Source organism: Eulemur rufifrons, chromosome 7 (genome assembly GCF_041146395.1).
Source record: "Eulemur rufifrons isolate Redbay chromosome 7, OSU_ERuf_1, whole genome shotgun sequence".
Lineage (NCBI taxonomy): Eukaryota > Metazoa > Chordata > Mammalia > Primates > Lemuridae > Eulemur > Eulemur rufifrons.
Genome location: NC_090989.1, coordinates 191776447 through 191791282, shown reverse-complemented (window position 1 = coordinate 191791282; position 14836 = coordinate 191776447). Strand labels below are relative to the sequence as shown.

Here is a 14836-nt window from a genome sequence, read left to right as displayed (position 1 = left end):
TGGGGCCAGAAAAAGCAATTGTCCACCAGGTGGACAGAAGGGGAGCAACCTCGAGAGATATTGCTAGGACAGAATGAACAAGGGTTACTGACTGGATTAGGGTATGGGGTGGGCGACAGGCAAGCGAGGTACAGGGTAGACTTTAAATCAAAAGCCTTAGTGAAGTCAGCTAAAAAGAGCTGGGACGGAGTTCTCAGTCGTGATCGCTGTGAACGAAGCCCCTCAAGTCCCAGGCCTACAATTGTCTGCATTCACCAAGAGTCTCTACCAGTATCGCCTCCACCATTCACCTCCACTGAGGCATTTTTACCTGTATCTTCAAATTCTCTCCATTAATCACCTCAGTGAGAATTTACCTTCCTTTTTTTTTTTTTTTTTTTTAGACAGAGTCTCACTCTGTTACCCTGAGTACAGTGCTGTGGCATCAGCCTAGCTCACAGAACTGCAAACTCCTGGGCTTAAGCGATTCTCCTGCCTCAGCCTCCTCAGTAGCTGGGACTACAGGCACGTGCCAACACACCTAGCTGATTTTTTCTATTTTTAGTTGCCCAGCTAATTTTTTCTAATTTTAGTAGAGACAGGGTCTCCCTCTTGCTCAGGATGGTCTGGAACTCCTGACCTCCAGCGATCCTCCCACCTCGGCCTCCCAGAGTGCTAGGATTATAGGCGTGAGCCACTCACCGCGCCCAGCCCGTCTTGCATTTTTTAATTTCCAATCACTGAGCTGCCCTACACCATATTTCTGCTGCACTCTTAGAAGGAAAGAAAGCCACTGAATTTTCTTAGTGTTTCACGAGGGCCATAGGCTGGGGATCACCTTGTTGGCATTTGTTTGACCTTAGTTCCAGGACTTTGGTGGCTCAAGGCTGAGGGGAAGCATGGGGGGTGGCGGGGGACAGGGCAAATGACCAGCGGGAGTGGGGTGCAAGTTGGCGTACCAGTCCTCAGGCTGGTGTGGAAGAGCAAAAGAGGTGCCTGAGGGTGGCTGAGAGGGAAGGGCTTGGCTGTAGGGGTGAGGGAAGTAGGTCACTGGTGGAGGTGGTGTTGTATAGGAGTAGGGGCAAACAGGGGACTCGGGTAAGAAACCAGAAAAGGTGGCAGGAGACAGATGGGCCAGTGGCTGGAGCAATGACCGCTCGTGCTTCCGTTGCTTAGCTCTGCGATTCTGGAACCAGACCTGGGGAGGGGGGAGAATAGCCACATCAGACCCATGTCTCAAAGAGGTGGCAACTCCCTCCTCCAATGACAGGAGGTACAGGTATAGGGGTAAGCCTCTCCCACAATGCCAGAGGAAGTAAAGCTCTTCCAGAGGGCACGGCTGAGCCCCATCTACTGACAAAGTGAAACCCACACCCTTACTCCCAACCCATGTCTACATTTGCCCAATTTCTGCAACATTGAGTAAGAAATGTCAACTTCCAAAAAGAAAAAGATAAATATGATAATGATGACATTTTTCCCTCCCCAGAGAATGGGAAATTTCCCCTAGGGTTAGGGTTAGAAATTAAGACTATGGATAGGTTTAATTGTTGTGGAGAAGCTTGGATTTAGAGTAGGGTTTTTATTCCAGGCTATTATAACTCTGTGGTTAGGACAAGGGGCAGTGGGCTGGTTGAGTTTCAAGGCAATGGTTAGGGACAAGCTTAGGTATGTATGTGAGCAGTTAGCATTGAATTTCTGTTGGAATGCACATCACTATTAAAGGTTGGGGTAGGTGCTGAAATTCAAGTTAAAGTGTGGGTTAAACTCAAATGATATTCATGATGAAGGTGAGGTTATGCTGAGGTTAGATGAGGCCTATGTTCTGGCAAACATTTAGGCCAGGGTTATAATGCCTGACATTATATGACAGTCTATGCCCAGTCAGGCCCCTAGCACCAAAGAAATCTGCATTTCTTTCTGAGGGAGGAGGGACGCTGGGGCATCACCTGGATTCTGGCCTCGCTGAGGCCTGTGTCCTGGGCAAGACCCTCCCGGGCCCAGATGTCAGGGTACTGGTTCCTCCCAAAGGCTGACTCCAGCCGTTCCAGCTGCACTGGGCTGAAGGTGGTGCGGTGGCGCCGAGAGTGCGGGCGACCCCTCTGAGCTCCTTGCGGGGAGAGCCTTGGCCTCCCCACTCCGGCACCAGAGGACCTCCTGCAGGGCTGAGCACTAGTGTCTGAGGACAGAGGGAAGGGAGAAATCGAAGTCGCTTCCAGTAGGACTTGTCCAAGCCAGGTGCTGGTCCTCTGCTGCGCTCCTTGGGTTCACCCTGCCCCCATCAGGAACACCTGAGCATGCACAGCCCCTGTTTCTGCACCCTGCTCCGCCTCCACCCCTGTGTCACCTCTGAGTCGTCAACTCCAGGCTGTGCTCTCCACAGGGCACAGCCTCAGACTCATGTCTACCCCGAGCACCCACGCACTGTCCACCTGGCAACCCCACTGTGCGCCCACTCTCTGTTGCGCCCCCCCGCCCCCCTCCCCTCAGACACATGCCCCTCCAGGTGCCCTGCCCCTCCAGGTGCCCTTCACCTCTCAGCACACACGACCACCTGGGGCTCACCCTAAGGCTCTGCTGTCTGCACCCGCACCCCAACAACCAGCGAAGAGCCCCATTTCCTGTCCCCTCTGTTAAGGTTCACATTCAACTTGCGTCTTCTATATACAGCTCCCATCCTCCTGCACCCCTCACCTGGGAAGGAGAAACATTCCTCCTCTTCTGCTCAGACACACCCTCCCCTCACTTGCTTTCCATTTTCTCCCCTAACCCTGCCTGGCCCGGCCACCAGGCTGCAGGAACCTGAGCTCGTGGGAAAGGCTTGTCTCTCCTCCCGGCAGTCTCACTAAGCCCCCACACTAATTAGTCTGAGAGCCTACGGAGGGAGAGAACAGGGAGGGAAAAGGAAACACCTGGAAGGCACACACTGAGAAAGGAGATGTCTGGGGCTGAGGCAGCATCCCCATGGGGACCCAAGGGCATGGCCCCCAGCTGGGGCTCACTGTCCACTGTGGGGACACCTACACTGAGCCAGCTCTCCTGGACCCAAAGCCCTGGCCCCCTAGCCCCCTCCCTCAGAGAAGGTGGTTCCCTGGGCTGAGGAGCGCTGCGGTCAGGAGTGAGGGGACAGACACCAGCTGTGCCTCTGGCCTTGCCATAGTGCTCCCTCACGCCAGGGGCTCAGCTCCTCCCTCTGTAAAGCCAAGGAGTCCTACTGCTCCACACTTTGTGAGATTCCCACAGTTCTAGCATGCTAGGATTCTGATTCTAGCTTCTAACCTTCCTCATGGCAAAGCATTGCCCCGGAGCCTAGGCACGGAGCCGCACACCTCCACTGCCTCCTTGGGGACCTGCCTGCATCCCAGAGATACACTCACCCATCATGGAGTGCAGAGTCCCAGCGGCGGGGCTGCTCTCGGGCAAGAGGCTGCTGCAAACTCGCCCCTTCTTCGGCTGACCCTGCTGACTCCTCCCTTCTGCTTCCATGGCTAGCAACAGGCACCAACGACGTCCAGTGTCCTGTGTCCCCCACTCTGATGCTAGGTCAGTCTCTCTCTGCTTCTGTTGTTCCCCTCTATGCCTGTTATGTCACCTCTGTCTGTACCTGAGTCTGTCTCTGATGTGTGTGTGTGTAGATATAGATAGGTATCCTTGTCTTTTTCACTGTCTCTCCTTTTTTCTACTTGTCTCCTAATTCCCCATTCCTTAGTGTGAGTGTCATCTCATTCTCTGTCTGGACCTCACCTGTTTCTCTGTTTCTGTCTCTGCTCTTCTCCGCCCCTTCTCTCCACCAGGATGCTGCTGTCTCTTTCCTGTCGGCTGCCTACTTTCCCACACCACCCCTCTCTCCCTGAGTCTTGGAGGAGTGACCTCCTCCTCACCCCTGTGGGTCCCTCCAATCATTACCCGATCACCAGAGCACCCTTGCTCAGGGGAGGATCACAAGCCGGATGAGGGAAGGTGTTCTATCGGAGGGTCCAGGGACCAGGGCCAAGAGCTCGTATTCCCAGAGGACCAGGTTCTTTTGTCCTGTTAAATCCCCTCTCAGAGCCGGGAGGGGAAGGAGGAGAAAATGCATTCCTTCCAAAACCCCTCCTTAGAACCCCACTGTGGGAGGGGAAAAAAGAGAGGGACGAGGGGGGCCCGGAGCAGGACCTGCCTGGCATCTCAGCATGGGATGACACCCAAGGACCTGTTTCCAGAAAACCAAAAACCAAAAAGTCACAAGTGCATGCTGTTTCTTCCCAGACATCCTGATATGTCAGAATATACACGCCACCCCTCAGGACAACCTGAACCCAATTGTAGAATGGTTCTCCAGTACTCTCTGATTTCCTCCCTCAAAAACATTGCCTCTTCTTTCACCCAGAACCCCCAGGACACCATGATCTTCCAAGGTCACTCAGACCTTCAGAAAACCCTGACCAGCAAGAGCATCTGAATTCCAGGGGCATCCTGACTCCCCACTCACCCCCAGGCTTCAGGACTCTGAAAGAGACTGTGATTCACATGACATCTCAACATGCTAATTCTTCAAGGACAGCCTGACCCCATAGTACTCTGCCTCTTGATGTTCCTTAGACCCAGGAAGTACATTCTGACATCCCCAGAACACCCTGACCCTTTAAGGATAACGTGACAGCCCAGGACCTTAGGATCCTCCAGGACACCCTGAAACCTAGGAATGCTCTAGTACCCAGAACACCTCACTTCAACCTCTCAGGACACGCTGACCTGATAAGGACACACTAACCCTCTTGGAACACACAGTACCCATAGGCAGTCTGATCCCCAAGGTCAGGCTATCTGCCCCTACACACATCCTTTTCTTTTGTTCCTTTCCTTTTCTTTTTTTTTTAACATGGGGTCTCACTTTCTTGCCCAGGCTGAAGTGCAGTAGCATGATCATGGCTCACCGCAACCTCAAACTCCTGGGCTCAAGTGACCCGCCTGCCTCAGTCTCCCAAGTAGCTGGGACTACAGACATGTGCCACGACACCCAACTCTGCACACATCCTTTAAACACTCTGACAATTCAGTACAGGAAAAAATCATAATCTTTTTGGTCTTGATGCTTACAACATGGCTCATGGATCAGCAGCAGCGTCACAGAAATGCAGAATCCTGGGCCCCACCGTCATCCTACTGAATCAGAATCCGCATTATAGCAAGATCCCCAGGAAAACTGAGTGCATGTTTACCTTGGGCAGCTCAGGCTGCCATAATAAAATACTGTACACTGGGTGGCTTAAACAACAGACATTTATTTCTCACAGTTCTGGAGGCTGGGAGGTCCAAGATCAAAGGGACGGCCTATTTGGCTCCCTGGTGAGGGCTCCCTTCCTGGCTTGCAGATGGCCACCTCCTCATTGTGTCTTCACATGGCAGAAAAAGAACCAGCTCTGGACTCTCTTCCTCTTCTTATAAGGACACTAATCCCATCATGGGGCCTCACCCTTATAATCTCATCTAAACCTAATTACCTTTCAAAGGCCCTGCCTCCAAATACCATCACATTGGGGGTTAGGGCTTCAACATATGAATTCTGGGACGATACAAACATTCAGTCCATAACCACAGTAAAGGTGAGTAACACTGCTTCAAGACAACAATCCTTCCCCTTCTACCCCAGGATATACTGTGACCTCCTAGAGGTCTCTGAACCCAATGCCAGCCCTAAGCTAGCAGGATCCAGTAACATACAGTCAGTTGGGATCCACAGGGGAACTGCCTGAGATGCATTGACTCTGCAAGAGAACTCTGTCCATCCATCCAGGGAAGTTAGATTATTCCAGGACACTCTGACATTACAAAGAAACTAACCCAACACTCCTGTTCTTCAGGGACACTGAGATTCTACAAATTTAACTTGTCTCAGAATATCATAATCTCTCAGGATACTGGAGCTTTTAGAAGCATTTGATCTCCCACCCACAATGCTGACCTTCAAGGAAGCCTGACTCCCAGAATCTTCTCTTCCCAGAAGAGGCAGAGTGGCATGGTGATTAAGGACATAGGTTTTTGGAGCCAAACTGCCAAGGGTTCAAATCCCAGCTGTGCCGTTTACTATTTATGTGATCTTGAGTTCATTACCTAATATCCCTATGTCATGTGATCTTGAGTTCATTACTTAATATCTCTATGTCACAGTTTTATCTTCTGGGGATAATAATACTGTCAATTCTCTTTATCTGAAGTAGTCTCGCTCTGTCACCCAGGCTGGAGTGCAGTGGTGCCATCATAGCTCACTGCAGCCTCAGACTTCTGGGCTCAAGTGATCCTCCTGCTTCAGCCTGCCAAGTTAATGAAAGTATAAGTGTGAGCCGTTGAGCCCAGACACATAAGGTGATTATTCTAACTCTCAAGAAATCTTGGCCTCTGAAGGGAACCATTCCCTACAAGACCTCCTATGTAAAATACATAGTATCCCCTGAACTATCAAATATCTTGACTTCTTGGATACTCTTACCCCACCTACCATAATCCACCCCTCCAGGACCCTCTGATTCCTGAAAATACTCTCATTGTACAAGGATACTTTGACACTGTACTCCAGGATGGGTCCATTCAGGTCTATCCAAACTCTCAAGGACTACCTGATCTCTGGAAAACTTTGATCTCCTTAGAATATGTGATTTTCATACATTCAGATACTAAAAGGATATGCTGACCTACTTGAAAATCTTGACAGCTCTGGACTCCCAGAACATCCAGGAGTCTCTGAATCACCCAGCCAGACCAACCTCAAAAGCACCCCAACTCTGTGAAAACAATTTGATTTTCCAGGATGCTCTTACCTCAAAGTTACTGATGTTGGACACTTTGAAAGCGTAATGACATGTTAAAAATGCCTGTAGACCCAGAACACCTGCCTCCCACGGCACCTTGTCTCTGCAAATATCCCTGCCTTCCCAGGATGCTCCAAGTCTCCCAGTCTGTCTGACATTCACCTTTCAGGCTCATCTGATCCTATATGGTGTTTTTGGATCCTTGAAACACCCAGTTGTCCCAGGGTACTCTGACCCTTTAAAACATCTTAATCCTACAAGACACTTGGAACCTACATGGGCATGCTCATTATCCTGAGACAAGGTGAACCCACAGGGTACCGATCTGACCACACAAGGACCCCCTGAAGCCCCAGTGAATCAGGTCTCTGTAAAGACACATTGATTCCCCTGGATAACATAAAACCTTGTTTACTCTGAGCACATGAACATCTTGCCTTCTAGGTTATTTGACCCTAGAGGGATATCTTAATGTCCCAAGGTACTCTGACTCACAGGCAGGCTAGCCTTCCAGAGATACTTAGACCTTCTAGTACTTCTGACACCTTAGGAAACACTAACCCCATGAGGACACATTGCTGCCTTTCTAGTCCACTGTGACCTTGCAGAAACGCTGATCACTGAAAATACACTGAGCACCCAATAAATTCTGTCCCTTAAGGACACTGTGATCCTAAGAGGACACCATGCAAGTCAGATTGAATTCAAATTCTGGAACCATCCCTTACTTGCTGTAGTAAGGGGTGGTTCCAGAATTTGAATTCAGATAAGCTGCACCTCCCTCATTTGTAAAATAAATACAATCCTAGAACTTTCCTTCTGTGTTCTGGGCAGGTATGAACAATGCCTTATAAAGATTCTATCAAATTTTTGTTTAGCTCATCTGTTCAGAAAAGACAATGCAATGATACCTAGTGTATTGACAAAAGGAAATACATAAGGTATTATATATGAGCAGCATGAAGTCCCAGAAACAAAATGTTGACCTTAGCAAAAGGAAGAAAATAGGCTCATTTTAATATAATTCATTATATCAACAGATAAAAACCAAATATTATCCAGCATTTGATAAAACTCAGCACCTATTTATAATTTTAAATGATATTTAACACTATTAGCAAAATATTTACCTTAATAAAGGTTATCCATTAAAACCTATAAGATATCCTGATAAAAACGATCTGTCAAAAACCTGTCATTCTTAAATGGTAAAACATAATTAGCATTCTCCTAAGTCAGGAAAAGGAAGGCCTGGCCGGCCTTACTGCCACTCCCCAACATTGTCCTGGATGCCTTAGCCAATCCAACTAGACATGAAAAAGAAATAAGAGGTATAAGGATTTGAAGGAAGAGAAAATTGTTTCCATCGTTTATAGAGCATATCTTTGTCAGTACAGAGCATTCAAGGTCAGGTACAGAAAATAATTAGAACTAACCAGACAGATCAACACATTTCTAGATAGGAGATTAAAAAACAAAATCAATTACATTTACATATGCTAGCTATAGCCAGTAAAATAATGCAACAGGAAAGAGATCAGAATAGTACATAACTATCAATACTGTTAAAGATATGTAAGAAATTTAGAGGGTTGAAAGGTTACAAAAGTGATCCTGAAGGACATAAAGAAGACCCAATTAAATGAGAAAGTAGCCCATTGAGAGAAGACTCAGTATTGAAAGGTGTCAGTTCTCCCCCAGGTTAATCTACACATTTGATATAATTTCAATCAAAATCTAAGATTTGTCATAGATCTTCAATGATTAATTTAAAAATATAGATGGGCCGGGCGCAGTGGCTCACGCCTGTAATCCTAGCACTCTGGGAGACAGAGGTGGGAGGATTGCTTGAGCTCAGGAGTTCAAAACCAGTCTGAGCAAGAGCAAGACCCTATCTCTACTAAAAATAGAAAAATTAGCCGGGCATGGTGGCACATGCCTGTAGTTTCAGCTACTCGGGAGGCTGAGGCAGGAGGATTGCTTGAGCCCAGGAGTTTGAGGCTGTGAGCTAGGCTGACACCACAGCACTCTAGCCCAGGCAACAGAGTGAGACTCTGTCTCAAAAAAAAAAAAGAAAAGAAAAGAAAAGAAATGAAACGAAATGAAACGAAACAGGGAAATGATTCCACAAATGATGTTGTATTATTAATATTTAGCTTCCCACATGGGAAAAAAGTTAGAAATATATATCCCACTCACAATTTATATCAAAATAACCATCATTTTGGATTATAAGACTTAAATGTAAAAAATAATACTTTAAAACTATTAGAAAAAAATCATAGGAGAATATGTTTAAGAACACAGGTTAAATAAGAGTTTCTTAAGATATCAAACGTAAAATTATAATGGATACTTCTGTTAATTTAATTACTTCATATAAAGCATTTTGTATGACAAAAGGCAGTAAGACAGCCTAGACAAAGGTAAAAGGAAAGCCAAAAACTTAAAGGATATTTGCAATATATGTAAAAACACAGGGGATTAAAATCCAAAATTTACAAAAAACTAAGACCAATTAATAAGAAAAAAATAAATAATCCATTAGAAAATAAATGGGGAAGGGCGATAAAAGAGCAATTTGGAGAAGAGAAAAATAGAATATCCAATAAATACATGAAAAGATGCTCAATTTCCCTAGTAAGAAAATAAGAAAAATTAAAATTAAAACACTGGTTTACTATTTCACATCCATCATAGAGTGGCAAAAATGAAACTATATGACAATGTCAGCTGTTGGCAAGGAGCTGGAGAAAGAACTCCTCTCACTGTCAGTTAATTGGTGAGAGTAAATTATTGCAACAAATGTTTAGTAAAATTGAAAGAAAACCCACACTTATGACCCTGTAATTCCTTTTCTATTAAATTGAACCATAAGAAATTGCTATTTCTTGTAGGTCAAAAAATTAGTCAACCATCAGCAATCTCATAAGGTTCAACCTCACAGTTATGTACATTAGAAGAATTCTCCCACCCATGGAGGAGTATGTCCATTGCACCGTCACTTCCAATACCAAAGAATAGAGCAATCCAAATTCTATCAGTAAGGCAATAGACGAACACATTTTGGTCTATCCATACAATGGAATACTACATTCATACTGACAATAAGTTATCTCTATGTACCACGGATAGCTCTTGAGAGTGTGCCTGCCACTCACTGGGCCTTCCTACTTTGAGTTGCTAAGCCTGGATTGGATGATGACCTCTTCTTGGACACTTAGGGTAGCTGTCCCTTGCAATAGGAGTCCAGGCTTCCTGTCTATACTCACTCTCCCTAAATCAGAGAGCTCAGCTTTAATTTATTCGGGAATAGAAAAGAGGATTATAATCTGGAATGCACTATGGCAAGCCACAGGTACACCTGGTGAGGGAAGGGTCAAGGAAAGCTGTCATTGGCAAAAAGGGAGAAGTTCATGTAAGCTTCTTAGAAACAGAGTTCATTGGTTCTGATGGCTCAAAGTCAGAGTTCACATCACTTCACTGGCTGAGATGGTGTTACTGGGCAAGTGTTCTCTCAAGAGCATTTTATCTGGATTACTGTAGTTCTAAAGAATGTCTAGTGATAAACCTTGTCATAGAAATATATGCATACATGCAAAATGTGCAAACTGTGCAAAGCAGGTGATGAATGAAGGATGTGAAGGGATTTCTGGTGGGGTTTTTACAAAGTCTTTGGAAACAGTTCTTATCTCAGACATGCTTCATCGTGGTATCTGCAACTTTCACATTTCCCCCTTTTGATCAAGATATTTCTCCAAAAGCATTGTTGATCAATTAGCCTATAATCAGATTTTAAGTGTCCCTCAGTACTGGGATGAACCTGTCTCAGTTAATTGGTCTGGTCCCACATTAGCAGGAGGTGATCAACGGCTGGAAGTCAGCCTCAAGACCCTTTTAGCCACATCTGAGCAACAAGGATGCCAGAAGGAGAAGCTCTCAGGCTTAGTCTGCCTGGATGTCATTGCAAAGTTTGATTTTGTCTGTTCCATAGGCATCGACTATCATCTCAAAGCACTGGGCCAATATTATTTTGTCAGGGGTTGTATTTCTGCAAAGATTTGACAGAAAAAGGTACACAACTTAAAAAGGAAAATACAAAACAAAAATAACAGCAACATGACAATTCCAGTTTGCATAATGGTTTTGAGCTATGAACCTAGACTTAAAAGCAACCAACTGAATGGATCAGGTGACTGTGGGAAACCGGGTGAGATTTCTTGTAGCCAGGTGGCTTGTTCTCTTATTTTACATAACTGAGTTTCAACTTCCCCAGAGGAGTTTGTCCAGGTACAGCATGTAGTATTAGCAATACCACAGACACTACATTTATGAGCTGATAGATAATCAAGAGCAGTGCTGTTATCTAACACTACTCTGGAAAGAGAAGCTAATAGGTGCAGTTGCACAGTGATGGCTTTGGCAGTGGAGTCTGCAAAAATTTCTCAGGTAGCAGAAAAATATCTTATTGTTTCTTCACTAGTGGCTACACCATACTATGATACAAAATATCTGCCAAAGGAAGGAAATCCAGAGCCCATAACCCACCAGGTAACTCATGTTTAACTCTTTGATGTAGGAGAGAAGGCTATTCCCATGAGTATTCCAGTGATCAGTTTCAGATCTATTATGTATTGACAACAGAGCAGTCAAATATCCCAACCCACATTGGCCTCTTGTTATTCAGGTGTCTAAACATCTGGAGGCTCATATTAAAGTATCCCATCCACAAAAGTAAATATACCCAGTAGGAACACAGACAATCTTCTGTGAATTTCCTGTCTGTGGTAGAATTAAACCTGGGGTCAATTATTCTATTTACATAGTGCTAATGTTCTTTCTCTCAAAAATCCATCCTAACAATTTTTCTTATCTATATTAGGGAAGCTCAAGGGATGCTTCGAGAGGGATGGTCCATTGCGTATTTCTAGGTCCAACCAGGAGACCATCATTTGAGTAGGTCAGGCAGGGGACAGGAATTGAAGGTGACTGAGAACATTTAACCCTATAGGAGGTCCAGGAATACAATCTATACAGGTGGTTGGACCTGGGATGTTAGTGACATTTGTTATAGGTTGGACTAAGGGGTCACTAGAGTCATGAACAGACTGAGATTTCTCATAACAGATATGACGATTAGTAAGATTTCCTCACTGTGGTGATGGACTGGGAAACGTAGACAAGGGCCTTGTTTTCACAGGGAAAAGAGGGAGAAAATAAAGTAAGAATTAGAAATGAGGAAAGGGTATACAGGCCTAGTCTGGACCTCTTGGGAAAAACTATCTACTCAGATGCCCTCTACTTCAAATCCCCAAAATTTTTAGTTTTAGTTCACCAATAAGCATGCACATCCACTCAGGAGTTGCTGTTTTCTTTAGATGAGATACAAGTATTCAGGAATCAATTCAAGTTTGGCAGCACAGGGGTTTGGTCGGCAGGACCTGGTATGAGTCTTTACAGCAAGGTTGGAAGGAATACTTTTGTAAATGTTTTTTCCAATAGACAGACTCTCCTAGCTGAAGGTTGTGGTGTTTTAGCTCTTTGTCTCCAGGGAGCACATTGTGGAAAGATTGTTCTACCACAACATAATTTTTATCCATAGCCTTGATTATACCTTTACAATATTGAAGTATTTCACCTTTTATTAATTTGAGGGCTAAAGAAGTTGGGGCCAAATGCATGGAGCATCCAGTGATTATCTTGGTTGGTGAAAGCTTACATAATTCAAAGGGAGTGGCCCTTAAATTCAGAAGCACAATAGGCAGGGCTTTTGGCCATGGCAAGGGGCAAGCGGGCAAGGTTTCCATAAACTTTGCCAATTGGTTGTGTTTTTAAATTTTTTTTTTTAGAGATAGAGTCTTGCTCTGTTGCCGAGGCTGGAGTGCAGTGTGCGATCATAGCTCACTTTAGCCCACTATAACCTTGAATAGCTGGGCTCAAGCTGCCTCGGCCTCTCAAAGTGCTGGGATTACAGGTGTAAGCCACCACACCTGGCCACCAATTGGTTCATAAGAGTACTATGGGTGCATTTAACTAGCCCAGAAGACTGGGGATCATAAGCACAAGGAAAGTGCTGTGAAATTGGCCAGATATCACATACTTGTTCTGTAATTTGTGCAGTAAAATGGTTCCTCAGTCTCTGTGGCTCTCTAGCGTGGGTACCCCAGGGAGGGATTATCTTCTCTGATAGGACTTTAGCCACTGCTGAGGTGGTGGCTCGTCTGCAAGGGAAGACTTCAACCCAACGGAAGAACCTATAGATCGAAACTAAAGCGTAGTTGCATCCGTGCGAGGGAGGTGGCAAGCCCATCTGCAGACCTCGGCCGGCCCACAGGCTGTGCGCACCGGCTTCCGCAGATTGAATTCCGGCAGGCGGGGCTGGCCACATAAGCACCTGTGGCCGCTTTATCGATGTTACCCTGCCAGAATTGTTTCCTAAAAGTAACCATCTTTTCTGCAGCCCAAGCGACTTAATCAAGTGCGGCAGTTCATAACAGTCATTTCACGGCGTCTGGCAGGACAGGCGTTTTATTTGGCCCACATTGCAGTGTCTCTTGATCAATGAACCAGAAGCCGTTATTTTTCCAATTTTGTTTTTGGGCCTCTGGTGCCCAACTCTGTATATCGTTAGTAATTGTTTTCAGATTATCTTTTGGGAACCTTTCCAGCGGGGCCGTGACAGTTTGGCCAGTAGGAACGGTGAGGGCAGCGTCCCTTGCCGTGCTCTGGGAAGGTGAATTTCGTCCCGCGAAGCCTCGTTCTGAAAGGCCTGGAACTGCGGTAACGGCTGCCTGATAATTCTTTCGCTGAGACCCATTCTTTATTTTGTCTCCACTGGAAGTGAGGAAACCTCTTTGTTTCCACAACATTCCAAAATCATGAGCAACTCCAAAAGCATCACAATGTCCAAATAAACGTTTCCCCCTGGCGAGGGACAGGCCCGAGGGCGGGCCCATAGCGCCACCTGCTGGGCCCCAGTGGACAAAGGCAAAGGAGCTGCTTCCACAGTCGAAGGAAGCAGTGACTGTGTAGCCGTCTGTAAAGCAGGACCCGTCGCATTGTCCAGGGAGTCTCTCGCAGACGCCGCGTGGAGTTAAGCAGTCACGGGAGTCCCATCGGAAGAAGAGGGCGGGACAGTCAGGGTTAAGGTTATTGCAGCGCGAGAGAGTGATGAGGAGCAGCATGTGGCGGAAGCCCGTAGGAGGTGAGTCTGCAGACAAGCTGCGCAGCGGGTATGAGAGCTTCCACAGCACGGGGACAGATGCCGTCGGGCGATCCCACGGCTACCTCCTCAGTTGCCTTGACTGACAGGGCTGCAGCAGGCACTGCTCCTAGGCAGCGGGGCAATCTGGGGGCGACGGGACCCAGTCGTTGACTGTGGTGTCCCAGAGGACTGGGTTGGCCTCCATGCTTCTGGGCTAAGGCCCCCCAAAGTGTTTCCTTCCTTATCATATACAAAGAGGAAAAAAGGGAGCTTATAATTAGTGTGACCTACAGCTGTAAGATTTACCAATTTTTCTTTAGTTTGTTAAAAACTTGCTCTTCAGGCTGGGCACAGTAGCTCATGCCTGTAATCCTATCACTCTGGAAGGCTGAGGCCGAAGGATCGTTTGAGCTCAGGAGTTTGAGACCAGCTGAGCAAGAGCGAGCTCCAATCTCTACTAAAAAATAGAAAAAAAATTAGCTGGGCAACTAAAACTAGAAAAAATTAGCTGGACGTTGTGGTGCGCACCTGTAGTCCCAGCTACTTGGGAGGCTGGGGCAGGAGGGTCACTTGAGCCCAGGAGTTTGAGGTTGCTGTGAGCTAGGCTGATGCCACAGCACTCTAGCCCAAGCAACAGAGCGAGACTCTGTCTCAAAAACAAACAAAAAAACAAAACAAAAACTTGCTTTTCAGATTCTGTCCAAATAACAGGGTCAGGTTTGGTAACTTTAAGTGAAGCACACAGGGGTTGGGCGGGAAGAGAAAAGTTGCGGATCCAGTTACCCAGTTACGACTATAACCAGCAAGTCCAAGAAACCCACGGAGTTAGCGTTTGGTTTTTGGCTGAGGAAACTGCAAAATGCTT

General features: G+C 46.3%; 1 protein-coding gene across 1 annotated transcript; it reads right to left on the bottom strand.

Annotated features, from left to right (window-relative positions):
* Nucleotides 1-838: 838 nt before the first annotated feature.
* Nucleotides 839-3465, bottom strand: PROP1 (PROP paired-like homeobox 1). The gene is made up of 3 exons (XM_069473960.1): nt 3357-3465; nt 1929-2158; nt 839-1177 (listed from the first exon to the last, which is right to left on the bottom strand). The coding sequence occupies exons 1-3, from the start codon at nt 3463-3465 to the stop codon at nt 839-841; spliced, it is 678 nt and encodes a 225-aa protein (XP_069330061.1).
* Between the last annotated feature and the right edge of the window lie 11371 nt (nt 3466-14836).